The sequence below is a fragment of the Cariama cristata genome, unplaced genomic scaffold, assembly GCF_000690535.1.
Source record: "Cariama cristata isolate BGI_N322 unplaced genomic scaffold, ASM69053v1 scaffold867, whole genome shotgun sequence".
Taxonomy (NCBI): Eukaryota; Metazoa; Chordata; class Aves; order Cariamiformes; family Cariamidae; genus Cariama; species Cariama cristata.
The window spans coordinates 18273-34380 of record NW_009626824.1 but is presented as its reverse complement, the minus strand read 5'-3'; the positions used below and the strand labels follow the sequence as shown (position 1 = coordinate 34380).

The window sequence follows — 16108 nt, the reverse complement described above, 5'->3', positions numbered from 1 at the left end:
ATGCAGATTTAGCCTCCTATGTTCCTGTTGCCTCATATCTTGAGCGGCTCAAGGATTCAGAGCATAACCGAACTACAAAACCCGATCAGGTGCGTGCCAGGCGCAAGAAGTCAGAGCAGAGCAAACCAGGTCCCCCACCCTAAAGCCATAGTTCCGCAGCAAATCACGAAAAGAATTTCTGCGAAAATACTTCTATGAAACATTGCTGACTAGAGGGGCTTACACGGGCAAACACTTCAAATTCTCTATAGCGGCCTCCACCCCAAGAGAAGAATAACTGACTTTTAAACTCTCTGCTTGCCTCAAGAGTTGACAAAGGAAAAAACTTCCAAGAGGCGAAGCATCAATGTATAACTGCTCTTCGCAACCGCAAGCACCCACTGCGGGTCTTGCCATTCAGCCAGGGAATGCCACGGCCGTTCCCCCTTGGCTCTGAGAGGGAGAACACCCCTGCCACCGACATTTGACAGTGTCTTCCCATGCTGTTGGTCAGCTCATGTCAGGAACAGATTTATGGCAAATAAACAAATTACACATGAATGTTTAATGATAAAGCTGAGGGGAACACAAACACCTTACTGGCCTTGTCGACTATAAGACACATCCGTTCTCGTGGCTGCTGCTGATCCTTTGAAGGCTACTGAGGTAAGAAATTTGGTAATACATGCCAGACGGTGATCTGCGGCTGAGACAACTCCCAGTTTTACTTGGGATACTCAGCAATAGCAGGAGTTTTTCTCATGTGTTAATGTCACGGTAAAAGGCTGATGAGAATCACTGAGCTATGCCTGTGACATTTCTTTTCAAATGTCTTGTAGTCTAATATAAACCAAAGAACTTTTACAATGGGGGACATCTTCCTTTCCTGGCATTCCTCCCTTAAGATGTCAGTGAATCCAAGGACACATCTATCTGTGGCAGAAGTATGATTCAGGAGTGGGAAGAACAGGATGGGGAAGGAAATTTTAATTCCCGAGGACAACTCTGTAATCAATGAAAAATTATTACTGAAAAGAAAATTATTATGTTCCATCCAGCTCATGAAATCACACACAGCGCTAAAATAACAAGATGATTGGAATAAACTACAAGTACATAACCAGAAAGGTGTGTTACATTGTTCTCACTGTTGTTGTAACTATCCTGCCCATTAGTCTGACTACAAACCTTCCTGCCTTGTGAACTTAGCGTAGCGTAATTACAGAAAATAAGGCTTGAAAGACTCTCAAGAGGCCATCTTCCAACAAAACAGTAACGAATGTTATACATAACGCAAAACAGTCACAACTGCAACTGAAAAACATTTCTTAGCGTGTAACTCTGAAATGGCTCCAGCTGGGTGAGAGCAGAGAACAGAAGAGGGGAGGGAGGGGAAATTATATGTATTAATAGTAATGACAAAGCAAAGCACACATGACGTACAAAGTGATGAAAAAAAAGACAGTAAAAATTTTGAACACAGCCATCACTACACATTGATTATTTTTCAATTCTGTTGCTCTTCCTGCAGTGGATTCAAAATACCTTCCATGTGCTATTAATAATCAGCTCCTGAAATCCACCATGATATCTACACTTACTGCGGAAAGATAAACGTGAACCAGAAACAGAAGTTCAAAGAATATCAGACAAGGGATATCAATTACAGCAGCTAGAACTAGGCAGTAAAAAAAAAAGAGACAGGTTAAGACAAATCTCGAGCTGGTACTACAGTAAAACTATTATTACATTTAATAGAAGGGATTTATTAAATTGGCTGGACTAGAATTCTGAGCATTGAAGATTAATACAAATTAAACAGGACATCACAAATATTTATACTGCAATGTTCTTATAGTCAAATTACAAAGAAAAAATATAAAATAGAAGTACATTAACATTAACATTTATTAAAAAAAGAAACAAACTATTGAAATTGAGATTGCCTGTGGTAGCACAAGCATTACAAAATTGTCTTTAGTTTTTTGGTTGTTTACAATTCTTCTCTTCACAGGATTATTTTTTATTTATTATTGACTTAAAACATACAATTTTCTCAACTTCTATATCAGAAGGTATATTCCAAATACATTTCTTACAAACATTTAGTGGTTTCTCCTAGTAGTGCAACTTAAGATTTGTGTAATTGCAAAAAAAAATAAAAATGCATCTAGATTAAGTTAATGACCTATGTAAAAAGTTGAAAGGTCTCAAACCAAAATGGCTTTCACTGCATTATTATTTCATATGTTAACATTACCAAGCATTACATGCACAACTCATCCAATCTGTATTATATATATTTCTATATTTCTCTCTTCACTTTTAGTTACAGGGCAGAATAATTTGCAAGGCAAATTCCTTATCAGGTATAAGAGCTTAATTTAGACTTGGAGCTCCTGCTTGGTATTTAACTTTTCTGTCTAGTGCACATGAGAAATAGAGCTTTCTGTAAGGAGCTGTAAACATTTTTCTTATTTGACCTTTTTCATAATTTCTTTATTCTCATCTCCTATGAATCACTTAATTGGCAAATCAGATATTAAAAGATCTCACCCTGTTAGATCCATGTTCTCAGTTACTGCTGTAACCTATAGAACTCCAAGTAGTATTACATTGGTAAGAATAAAATTTAGAACACTGGCCTTACGCTACGCGTATTTTTTTAATTCCAATAAATACTTTTACTAAACTTGAAAAATGAAGAGGGGGTGTAAATCAGGCTGCAGTGACATTTCTTACCAACAGTACGACAGTATTACTTTGGGTTTTGATCTTTAAGTAATCACCATCATGAAAAGCATGCTTGAAAAGAGTCAAAAAATCAGTCTTTGGAGTCCAGAACTAATCACTCTATTTGCATCTCATTTGTTAGCTGCTGGGTCCAAGTTTGATTACTGTCTACTGTTCAGATGCCTCGATGACAACATTCTGGAATATTTTTATGGTGAAAAGAACACTAATTAAATCTTCATGTAAGAAAAAAAGGTTGTATATATATATCAGTAAAATGGGGCAAGAGACTCAAGTATCAGCCATGAAATCAACACTATTAATTGCATAAACACAGTCCTAGCATCTCTTCAGTAACTTTGAGATAGATTTAGCAGAGGTTCTTTAGTGCAATGAGACTTGTCTACCATCTGTTTACAACATCAAACTACATTGGCATGTTTCAAACATCTACTTTTAAAGAAAATAGAGTAGTATTGTTTAAAAAAACACAAAATAATTATTCTAGGAAGTATTGAAGACTTTTTTTTTTTTTTAAAAAGCACACGCCAAATGTAGTAATCCAGATAATGACCTTTAAGGTCCTGTTACAGACTACAGTCATGCTAATAACTACGTTTAAGACAGTAAAGAAGTACACAAGAGAAATTCTTAAGATATTATTTACATTCACCTAATGTGCAGTGTTCACACTACTTATTTCTTCTTCTGCTCAAAAAGTGTATTTTTCCAATATAGTCCAAAGAGTTTTTTTGATGAAGTTTAGTTGCAATATTTTTTTTAAAAAATCCATTGGAAACTTTAAAATACAATGTATTTGGTTAGCAGAGTAGGTTTATGGAGAACAGATTGCATCCAAGGAAACAAAGTCCAGGATGAGCATTTCAGTGAGAAGTACAGTAGAGCTCAGCATAACTTTATTTACTTTCACTTTGAGCAACACAGAGACTAATTGCGTCTCATAGACACTAAGGGGTTAACATAGTGGTTCAGGAGGAAGGTAAGTCATTAGGTAACAACAAAGAAAATAAATAAGCTAACTTAAAGAATTTGTGTCTAAAGTGAGACAGAATTCCCAGATTCTCAAATCATAAAGGTGTTTCAGGCCTGTTAACTTCGAACAGAAATTCAGACCTCGGGAGTGAGAGAGGTGATTAAAAAGGGAATGTGTAGGTATTACAGAGGTAACACTGTTACATGCAAACGTATAGGTATTTTCTGAAGACCCAGCTGTTACACACACTCAAGTAGAATACATGAGCTTCCCTATATTACCACTACAGTCCTTCAACAAGAGACAAATTACATCCATTCCATACGGTTATTATTACATTTTGTTTGACACAAATCCTGAAAAACATGCAGACTTCCAAAGAAAAGGGAAGGGAAGGTACTAGAATTAGAGAGAAAGCAACTTAACACAACTGAATCTGTAGAACAACTGTTTCACCAAATGGTTTGTTTGCCCAAATTAAAAGGTAACATTACAACCAATTGGTCAAGGAAAAGGAAAGACTGCCAGAACTACAACTGAGATCAACATGTAAAAATGTTACAAATATAAATCTCACTTTATTAATATAATTTATAGCAAGAACTAGTTCTCATAGCAAGAACTTTATGATAATTAGACTGAACAGTGTATTGCTAGTTTTAAAGAATGAAAAACTGGTCAAATAAGGAAGTTGAAATACTAAAAAGCATACCAGAAGAGGCTTCCAGTCTTTCTAATCTGCTGATCAGCCAATCAAGAGATCCAGAAAATTGAGCACAGTTTTTACGATTCCCTCGAATCAGAGCCGCTATTGGAAAAAAAGAGAGAAAAAAAATTAAACCACAATTATAAATCCATTTAAATTAAAAGAATCCCTGTCTTGTCTTGCCAGAGGGATCCAGTAAAGATAGATTCTTAATATTTATTAATGGTTTTGATTTAAATTTAAGTAACGTGAGTGATCGTTAGATTGAAGCATAAGTAATACCTTTGGCATTAAATTGACCTTTAAGGTATTTGAATTATTTTGGCTTCACAATCACCTCAATAATCTCTGAAAAATGCTCTACATGAAGTAACCAGCACTGACACCACAAAAGTCAGCTGCTACCGTAAAAACAAATTTCTGTAAAACAGTATTCTTGTAATGACAGGAAACACTGGAAAATCAGAATGTGAAGCCAGTAACATAGATGACGAATGTAAATTATTTTCTATTGATACAATACCTTTGTTCAAGAATCATAGGAACTAAAACAAGATAGATGTCCAAGAACTGTTTGTCATACTTTTGACATGGTCGTAGGGAGGAAGTAACTGGTTTGGAACTGTTTCAGCCTCGTGCTTTAAGCTGAAGATTGAAGTAGACAGAATGCATGCACTGACTTGGTGGGTATATCTGCCCAGAAATCTCACCGAGCACTGCAGGCACCCAGAAGCCTGGCCTGGCCTGGAATGCGTGCGTTTGCATGTATGTGCACATGTACGAGCTCTCAGAGAAGCATCTGTTCTACCCCAAAAAAAGAGTGAAGCACTAACGTTTCTGTTTGGTGTGTGGAACAGTGCAAACTGCTTTTCTTAAGATTGTTTTCCAATTCTGCCAACAAATTATTTCAACCTGAAATTTCTATAGTTATTTTCAGTAGCAGAGACTGTTGGTCATGCTAAGTGGCAACAGCCTCTTAAAAATTTGTGGTTTATTGCTGCAGAAATTCACTGTATTATATTGCAACTGTGGTTTTATGTTGTTTCATTTATAAAAGGTTAAACTTACAGACATGTGACATAAATATGATATGAAATAGTATCTGAAAAGGGGAAAAGCAATCTTGGAGTTAGTTGCAAACAAGTCACTGCACTGACAAATCTGTATCATAAGGAAAGAGATCACAATCCAATTGCTTCATAGCCAAAAAAAACCCCAAACAAACAACAAAAACCTCCAAACAAAAAACCAAACCAAACAAAAAAAACCCCAAGCCCTAACGAGCAAAACAAACAAACCAACCAACCTTTCACTTGCTATATTATATGATAAAAAAATCTATACCCTGAAATCTTACATAGTTAATTAACCATAACCATAGTTATTTGAAAATACTTGGGAATCATAAGAGGAGGAGCATCTTGTTAAAAGACACAGATGAGAACTAAGTAACACCTGTTCCTGTAAGTGACTTTTTTTACTGGTTATAGGCAAGCCACGTAATCCCACTATGCTTCAGGTACGAACATAAAATGAAGGCAGCAATAGTTCATTGCTTAACATGACATCAATAAACTTAACTTCATTAACAGTAATAAGACATAGATGGTTTCATAAATGCAGCTCAGCAGACGTTTGTGAAAGGTTAGTATTCAGTGGTTAAAGTTGTGCATTGAATGAGGCACACAGCCACTTAACACTGAAAACAAAACCCAACATCCAACAGTTGCTTCTTTTATTGCCCACTACTCTGAGCAAGACTAGCATCCCATTTTTAAAAAAATAAAAATAGGATGTGGTAAGTCAGACATTAAAGTCACATCATTACATATACTCCTGTGCATTCTTTGGTGATACAAAAGGAGAAAATACAAGTTCAGAGTGACTGCCTGTATTTGTAACAGAGGAAGGAAGGATGCCTTAGTAGACATATGGCAATCATTTTAAATTGAGAGAGGGTAGATTTAGATTGAATATAAGGAAGGAATTTTTTATGATGAGGGTGGTTGGACTAAGATGATCTTTAAAGGCCTCTTAGGACCCAAACCATTCTATGATTCTATGATTTTTATATGCGATAGTATCCAGTCTCAACTCACAGTCTAAATGACTCCATTCTTGTCACAGTGAAATGTACCACAGTGTCAGTGACGTGATAAAAGCCATGAATTCCAGCATCACAGTTTACTTTTATTCATGTGCAGACTCAAAAACAAAGTACTGTTTGTTGAAGCAAGACTGAGCAAGCAATATCCATTTGTCATCCATGCAATTACCGTACAGCTCCGGCATTATTCAGAACAGAGCAACGTACAAATTCATTATAGCCAGATCAAAGCCTGGTTTCTTAAGCTTTAGCCGCCAGAAGATAATGCAGTTAGGGAAGTAATGTAAAGGGGCAGGAGGGGCACGGAGACTGGGAAGTCAACAAAAGCTTGCGCACTGTTCTCCTCACAACAAGTCCACAGAAGCAAAACTTGGTACAGGACAAGTGGACTCTTTCAGAATGAATTTTCTGGCCTTGTCAACTGGAAATTTCAGACTTGGAGAAATGATGCAGCAATCAAGCCACTACTTCCTCCAGTCTGAGCTGTGCTTAATGTAACAAGAGATAGAACAAACTAAACTCTTACAAAACTTCAACACTCCCCTACATTTATGAATAACCCAACTGCAAACATTTATACTCCATCGTCTACACTCTAAAAGGTCATCAGCTTATTTCATTGAGACATTAGCTCTCTGGACTTAGTCCAGATACTTTTAAATGTTTATAATTCCTGCCACAACTTCTTTAATTGATTCTTAATAAATCAAATAACTACCATTTGCATACATGAAATAATCACCTTTAAAAAAAAAAAAAAAAAACAAGCCTACAGCAGATTCACTTTACTTAGTGGGCATGTATGAGCTGAAAGAGATTAAGATGTCAAATTTTTACCAGCGTTCCTTCTAGATGATCTTTTTATCTCAGGGTTGGACAAGCAGCCATCCCCCAACCAACACAAAGGACAACAGCGTACCATTGTTACAAATTACTCTTAGTTGAAATCAAAGCAGCCTGATGTATCTGAAGTTTCAGTCCTGCTTTTGACCCGCATGCTGACTCACTGTCACGGCGCTGCAAGTTACGGAACTGGAGAGAGGTGTATAAATGGAGTATTTAGCTTACAACTATAGAAACCATGGAAATCAAAACCAAAACCATTAGCATTACCTTATAATGTTCATAAAATCTACCAGTCTAATGTTAGGAAACGCCACTTCTGGTCACCCTTCCAACCTGTGCATATGCATCATGCACTGATCTTCAACCACATCGAGGTGGTAGATCTCAGCAGCTCCTCAGCCAGAATCACAGCCCCAGGAACCACCTTTGACCCTGACGGCCGGTGGTTAGGTGAGAGCAACCACCGTCCAGTTACCTCGTTCTTTGCTCTGAGAGATCGTGGGAGAAGGCTTCTGGTTGTCCCAAGGATATTTACTTCGTCAACTTCTATTTCCTCCGACGGAAAAGGTAGTGGGCCAGACAGAAGCACCTCACTGGTTTTATCAAGGGCTGTGCACCATATGCTGGATATCCTTATCTTCCCCACCCCCCCCCCCCCCCCCAAGATTAATTTCTCCCTCAGGAGCACAAGATGATGAACCTACTCTGACTATGGAAAAACTTTGTAACAGTACTATATACAGAACTCCTGCCTCAGTTGCCTCACTTTGCTGTTGGGTAGTAAGGAGAGTTTATGTGAAGTGAGGCATGCCATTAAAACTTCATTTTCTGTGCCTCTGAATTTGGAGGAATGCAAGTTTTCAGTATGCCTTGCACACATGAAATACCGCTGAATATTCTGAAAAAAGGTCAGATCCCACAGCTCTTAATTTGGGAACTAGCACTGATGGAATCTTTTTACCTAAATTTGTCCCTGTATCTGTTCTTCTTGGTGAATCGGAAATAATACCTTCTATTTGCCTTATTGCAGAAGTTTCCAACAGAACACTTAGTAACAGTTCTAATTATTCAGATTACTAATCATAAATGGCACAAAAGAACTCCAGGATAATAGCTTTGTTTTCCAAACATGACTCAAAAGGCTCACAATAAATAAGGTTCAATGCCACACACTGAGTGGCAAAGAGAAAACTAAGTATTTTAAGTACCAATAATAAACGACCACTAAGGAAGGAATGGGCCTTGTAGAAAAACTGGTATGTGATCTCATTTCGCAATGCATACCCACAGAGAGCCAATTAGTAATATACATGTTACATTCATCTGGGCACCTCCTAACCACTTCGACTCACTTCATTTTACAAACTCAATATTCAGTTGTGGAGTTTTTAATGGAATTGATGTATAACATAACACTACTTGTATACTTTTCCAATACCAAATTTTTCACAAGTGAGATTTAGTATAAATGATATATAAAATGCTTTATGTTTTACTGGAAAGGAAGAGAACAATCCTGCATGAGGACTTGGCAAAACTTTGAGTTTGGACAAAAACACGTGCAAGTTGCAAGGCAAGCAGGCCCTCACGTTGGAGAGCTGGTGTGTCACAGAAAGCAAGCGGCCCAGGCACACGTATGCAGCCTGCACAAAGGACTGCTTAATGGCAGTGTCCTCCGTCACTTATGGTCAATGTTTATGTTATTATCTAGGCTTACTTATGGCACCGAGAAAATCTGATGACAGAGGAGCAAGGAACTGACAAAACGGTCTCTTAGGCAGTAAAATTTCCTTTTGTAGACAATTAAGAACTCAGCAGGAGTGAAGATGCCTGTAGCTACAGTGGTGGATTAATAACCCTATATAACGAGTCATAGTAGAACACAAATAGCATGTGCAATCCAAATTGCTGAGCAAACAAATCAGGCAATTAATTGCTACTACCTAAATAGAAATTTGACCAGGACACCAACCAACACTTAGATACCTACAGAAGGTATTACGAGATTTTCAGTGACTGCAGGTGGAGGTGGACAAGACCATTATGATACATTGCATCTACAAGAGCGTTCCTTTCCACGGCACACTGTACACTAGCATAATGCTGGAGTCACTCGTCTAGTAAGAGGGGGTTTGGTTATAGAAGCTTTAGATTTATGCTGCAGTTCTGCAGCCAAATGTGTGAAAAATCATAGACTTCTATAGAACTGACCACAATGTCACGGCTCCTTAACACAGGAATGACCTATTCACATATATTTTGTTCACACATTTTTGGGCAGTATACAAGATACATCAGCCATATGATGATATGAAAAAGCAAACAATCATTTAATCGAAGTGAGAAACATGTTATTTATCGTAATAAATAGTAATAGAAAAATTACATTATTTGAGTGTTTTCAGTGTATTTTATTCTTAAGCACACGCAAGGACCTTGAAATGCAAACATTTTGCTTAAGTTGTATGCTAAATTTCTACACAGTGGAAATTCTTCTATACTAAAGCAGGTACGTGTTTCTTTTCATCTGAGTATTATTTTGAGCTAACACAATCCAAGTAACCCATAATATGTCTTACCTAGTAATTCATACAAAGAATTCAGAATAGATTTCCATGCTTCTCCAGCTTCCTTTCCAGCTACATCTGCAAAATGAGCTGCACTGCTGTATACATTCAAGCGATCAATACATTCAAGAACAAGGTTGATCATACCCTAAAAATGGAAAGGCTCAGATTGTCAGACAAAAAAAAAAAAGTATTGTTTAGGTGTAAACACCTAAGATTTTCAGAAATCTAAGAAAACAAAACATGAAAGGCAGGATATGCGAAACACAAGAACGTATATATGGAGTCAGACAAGTGGAGTCAAACAAGCAATCCCTATAGAAAAGTTTCCCTGGACTGTGATAATAAAAATTTACCATTTAGGATGGTCAAAATAAAACAAAAAATAAACAGTATTCCAGACATAATTTTAGGCAAGTTTGTATTCTGGAAGGCATTTAGGCATTTGACTAAGTACAGGCAACTATCACTACCAGAGAAATAACAGACAATACTAAAAATATTTAAAGCATGCTTATTAAACCAAAACAGCCTTCTGCATCAAGAGATTAAACTATAACAGAAGAAACTAATTCACACATAAGGAGTAAATTATGGTTAGAATTCAGGGCACAAGGTCATATTAATATCTAATTTTTTTAAAAAAGGAAAAGGAAATAAGACTTTAAATGTATTTCTTTAAATATATAGGAAAACTAACAGATTATAAATGTAGCAAATAGTTTGACTCTTACAGGACAAAAAAAAAACCACTGCAAAGATACTCCAGATTACACACCAACAGTACAGGCAGTGCAAAAGAATACTTGCAGACAATATGGTCAAAAATCAGGAGTAAAACTGAGAGAAATACCTCTTCCTGGAAGAGGTTCTGGCGATTCTTCAGCGCTCGGAGCCTGTTTTGTTTGTTTTCATGCTCCAAATGTTCATCAGGGGGGTGAAAGTAGCCAATCAAGTCCTGCAGGCTCAGGCTGACCGACTCGATAGGCAAGTCAACAGTGGAAGACTTCGCTTTCTTGCTGAGAGCATCCAGGCCCCTACAAGAAGATGCAGTCTCATGAGTATTGGAAAATATCTCTTAAACACTTTATTGGTTCAAAAGCAAAGTTTCTTTAGATGCCAAAGCTCAGTGCATTTTCTGACAGCTATGCAACTTCTCAAAAATGATTTATGTCTGCCCCATTCTCCTCTTAATGATCCACCCCTCCCTTCCCAAACATAAACTGGAAGCAGCAAAAATGTTGCTTCTCTTAAATTTTTTTGAAATCCAGAAAACACATTTTAATATTCTACCTACATATTTAGCAGTATCAGAGGCAGACCAAAAGACGAAGAGAAGTTATTGTAAACCTGTTGAAAGCATCATGAGGCTGGAATGGACAGAAATCAAAGAACCAGTCCTACGGTGCCAAAGCGGGCTCAGCTAGTCCATATAGGCTCTCAAGAATCTCTCTAACCTGTTCTTAAGCCATCTTCAGCACTGGAAGACGCAGCTTTTCCACACACTCTGTCCCAGCCCTTCATTAGCCTTTCTGTTTCCCTGATATGCAACTGAAGCTTGGCCTTGCTGTAGTCTATGACCATCATCTCCTGGAAGTTGGGGGCAGACTGTTCTCATCCACCTGCCCCTTGCTTAGCTGAATCCCCAACAAACGCCATCAACTAATTTTAACTCAGTGCTGCGCTTTCCAGACCCTTGATATACCCTTTCTCCTCCATTTAAACCTCATCTTTTTTGAAAGGTGGCTGTAGCAGCTGAGATGTCACCAGCGCCATGGCAAGGGCTTTCCCTCACACCTCCTCGGCTCCCCTCAGGAAGGCAGTGGTGGACCAGGGCCAGGCAGGGGGGCTGCCTGAGGCTCACCAGAACCGTCTGGAAGGAGCAGGAAGGGCCAGAAGGGCCAGAGAAACCAGGGGTGCTGAGGGCCTGCAAACATGGCACCCATCCTCAGGGAGGAGGGAAAGATCCAGAGGATCCTGAAACTCTGCAGGAGCCAGCCAGGGCCTTGAAGGGCTGGGAGAGGAGCAGCCCTGAAGGGAAGGGACCACCCTGGTGGGATGCAGCAGGGGGCTTATTTGACACTCATGATTTCTCTTTTGACTCATTCTCAATTCCACCATCATAAAAAGGTTTTTTTTGCTAGCATATTTTTGAGTAAAATCCAGCTATGTAGCAAAGAAGTCCTTTTTGTTTTCAACGGTGCTCCATTTATGCTGACCTAAAGACCACCGAGCTTCAGCAGACAGAGGAGCCCCGCCATCTCCACACAGGCTCATCTCCCTCTTTTCTTTCCTTAGAGGCACCAAAGGTCTCCAGCAACCCTACCCACGGCTGTAGTCCTCTCTCCCGAGCGGCACAGCACCCTGCGGGCTCCCAGGATTCCTCTCCAGGCCATGATATAGAGCAGAAGCCCCATTTTATACTCTGCTTTTTGCTGGATTAACGCAACAGTGACAAGTATTTGGGGGAGCAGGGAGAAAGGGTTGTTGGTTGGTTGGTTGGTTTGGTTTTGTTCTGGTTTCGGTTTTTATTTTTTTAACTGGCATGTCACTGTATTTTCATCTCAAATGGTGAGATGAAACTACGGGTGGAAAACTTCTAAATTTAGGAAACATTATGAATTCAGTAGGACTATTTACTGTTGAATAACAGAAAACTCTTAGAACAAATAATGCAATGTTTCGAAAAAATAGCTACAAAAGTTATCTTTAAAACTCAATTTTTATTGTGAGTACATTATCTGAAGTGCAATTTTTCTACTGACTTCGTGGGAAAGAACTGGAGCGCACACATGAGAATAGTTTTGATCTTCTCCAATTCAGCTTTTTCTTCTTGGAGTAACATTCTGCCAAAATTAAATTGTTAAACACTACCTTGGACTCCCTGTGCACTCCACAAAAATCTCCACTGTAATTTAGCAGTACCTTGATTTGTGAAACCTTATCATTAAATTGCCTTTCTCTGTCCTTATCTTTTATGGCATTCTTAGAAGTTTCTAAGAAAATGTATTATTTACAAAGTGACCTAGGACTTGCTTTTCTTTTGTATTTTAAATGTCATACAGTAGGTGATTCTCCAGACAGGCGTTTTTCTCTGTTGTTAGTTAAGTACGTGGGTAAATGTTTTTGAACAAATTGACGTGTCTATGTCTTTGGCTGTGCACTGATTTAGGACATGGTTGCTTCAGGTTGCCATCTCCCACATTGTCTTCTCTTGTGACAAATGAGTTCCTATTAAATTCTTATCACTCCGTATAATCTTATTGCCTAACATCCTTTTTCTAATGCCAGATGCACTGATGAGAGGGGCTTTTCATCAGCTACTGAAATCACAAACATTTGAGAATTAGCATTTTACCAGTGTTATTTAGAAGGACATTTGGAGTAGGAAGATAAATGCAAATTGCATAAATCATTTTAAATGGCTAAAATACTGTAAAATAAAACATTGTATATGTTGCAAAATATTAAAGAAAAAAGAAGCATTACAAGGGAACAAATAAGCAAAGTGTAACGGGAGGGCAGAAAGAAGGTGTCATTTCATACTCTTAAGAAAAGCTTTTTCTTGAGACTATGAACTTCTTCAGTATATTTGTGTCTTGTGCAAGTTTGTAGTTACACAGTTATCTCCTTCCTCCAGGTGTTTCAAGAAGAGCACTTTTAAAAACCATACTTAGAAAAGAGCTAAATGATGCATCGCATGACTTAGAGCAAATTTTGGCAAGGCAAAAATCTCTATGTTATGGTTTGTTTGCATTTTCAGTCCGTTTATGCATTCAAATCAAGGTTGAACAATAACGTAATATTAGAAGATAGAGAAAAGAAACTGACCATTACCTCTCAAGGCACATCTCTGCTGATAACACATAAAGAATTGGCATAAAGTCTGGTTTCAGAACCGTTCATCTGTTTTTTCTGAGGGCTAAACTGTTCACTGTTTTGTTAATGGCCACTTTGAATACAATAAAAGAGGAAGAAAAAGAAAAGGGATGAAAAGACCATTTTAAAAGCACACCTTATAAACCTGTTGAAAAGGAAGACTGTACTGCGGATGACACGTGCTGTACGGGATTCTTCATTCTGAGATCTGGACAATGTTAAACCATCATCCATGTGACCTTCATGGTGCATTATTGCCTGTAATACAAAAATAAAAAGCAGTCACAGGTAAATGAAACATTATTCACAAATAAGAAGTATGAAAACTCACATAGTAAGGCAGGCTAGGAAATGATGAAATAACATACAAAAATAAATAATTTGATTAAAACCAGATAGTCCCATGCTTTACTTCCTCGTGTCCAAGTACACATTTGTACTGAGCCAGCAGGTTCAGTGCCATAATAATATCAAAGCCACAGGTTCTGAAAACAATATACTTTATTTTGAAAAAAAAAAAATAATCTGAAGTCTAAGAGTTTTTGTTTGTTGTTTGTTTTTGTCAACCTTAAAAATAGTTCCTTTAAGCAGCAGCAGGTCCCTAAAGTACAGACAAGGTCAAAATTGGTATTCTTTACTGGTCCTGGTTTCCAAGGATGTTATTGGCCTTCTTTTCTGACTATGCCTTGAGTGGCTACCGATAACTTATAGTTTTTCACGTTTAGTTATCATGGCATTGAAGGTATTCAATCCAATCTACATAAATATATTAAACTATTTTAAGTAAAAATGTTTTTTTCCCATATATGCACATACACATATACACAGACACACAAACTGTTTATATTACTTACATTACTAAATTCTTCAATAATATATCTTTGAATTATTTTAGAATTATTTATTACAATTATTATAAATGTTACTTGTATTAGTATTATAATCACTAAAAAGTTTTACATGTATATAAACTCTGTTTCCAAAATATATGATTTTTATAGAATCTATGCGTGTATATGCATATACACTTATATAATACAGACAAATTATATATATACATATACACACACACACGCATAAAATTACAATGCATGACCTTCCAAGTATACCAGACGTTGCTCTAGCTTTGTAGTTTTGGCATGTAAAACAGTCACAGGAAATACTACACTGTGGATAAACATCACATTTCATTTTAGTTTAGTTTTTTAAAGGAAGGGTAAAACATTTTTTCCTTGCTGAGAAATAATTTCCTGCAACGTTATACATTTACAATAAACTCTAACACAAACGTAGCTTTGGGAAGCTGTGTCAGGTTGTAAAAGAATCTTTTTCCTGCTTTATCATGCTGAGTTAGCATTCTGCTTGGCCATGGTTATACTTTAAAAGAAGAAATCCCTCAGGGCTCAAGACTTGAACATTCCAGTCCAAAAGGTAATACGCTCACAATGTGGAAAGAAAAGACTTTGAACCAAAAGCGTCCTCAAACCAAACAACAGCACATTGAAGAAAGGAATTTTGGCGTATTCTACAAGCCAATACTAATATTTTAGTTTGACATCAAGTATATCCAAATTTATCAATGTTTGTGGGTTAATGTCTACAAGCTAACGTGCACTTTGCTTGGCTTTCAGTTTAAGAATTCAGTACATTGCGTAACTTTTCACTATGTGACTGAAAAAAAACCCAACCCTTTCACAATAAAACAAAGACACACTTAAAATATTTGAAACCCAGAAATTCACTGTCTCCTGTAATTCCCTTCACTCCCCCCCTACCCTATCAGCCAGTGACTGAATGAAATGCGTTCCTATTTACAGCCTTACCTTCCGCTGCACAGAACCCATTCTTACAGACTTTGCATCAGCAGACTGGTACGTGAGCCATAAGCCTGTATCTACATGTTGTATGAAGCATATTGAATCTCCATATTTTATTTCAGGTGCACCCATTCCATCCACCTCTTTTCTTGTCCCTATGTCCAACTTTTCCTGAAGAAGAAAAAAAATGCAGACAAGAAACAACAACCAATATGTTAATATTCGCATAAAATACTGAATCTAGGCAATTGTCCAGAACAGGTCCTAAAAGAATATTTGAGATCCTTCCTTAATGAAATGATTAAAAAATGGCAAAAGTGTAACTTGTAGTTAAATATTTAGGGAAAAGATGGAGAGAGAGAGATCCCATCCACACAAACACCTAGGTTATTATAACTAGGAAAGCCGGGTGTATTCATTTCACCTGCCTAGGAAACAAACAGGATCGTAATTGACAGTACCTGTCATTACTGAAACAAA

At 37.4% G+C, this 16108-nt stretch overlaps 1 protein-coding gene across 1 annotated transcript; it reads right to left on the bottom strand.

The window, feature by feature from the left end:
* Positions 1 to 4365: 4365 nt before the first annotated feature.
* Positions 4366 to 15799, bottom strand: LOC104164729 (ryanodine receptor 2-like; the record flags this gene model as incomplete). Its single annotated transcript, XM_009704162.1, has 5 exons — positions 4366 to 4514; positions 9945 to 10080; positions 10786 to 10969; positions 13948 to 14069; positions 15635 to 15799. Coding segments are annotated over 5 exons (756 nt in total), but the record flags the coding sequence as incomplete, so codon positions are not given.
* Between the last annotated feature and the right edge of the window lie 309 nt (positions 15800 to 16108).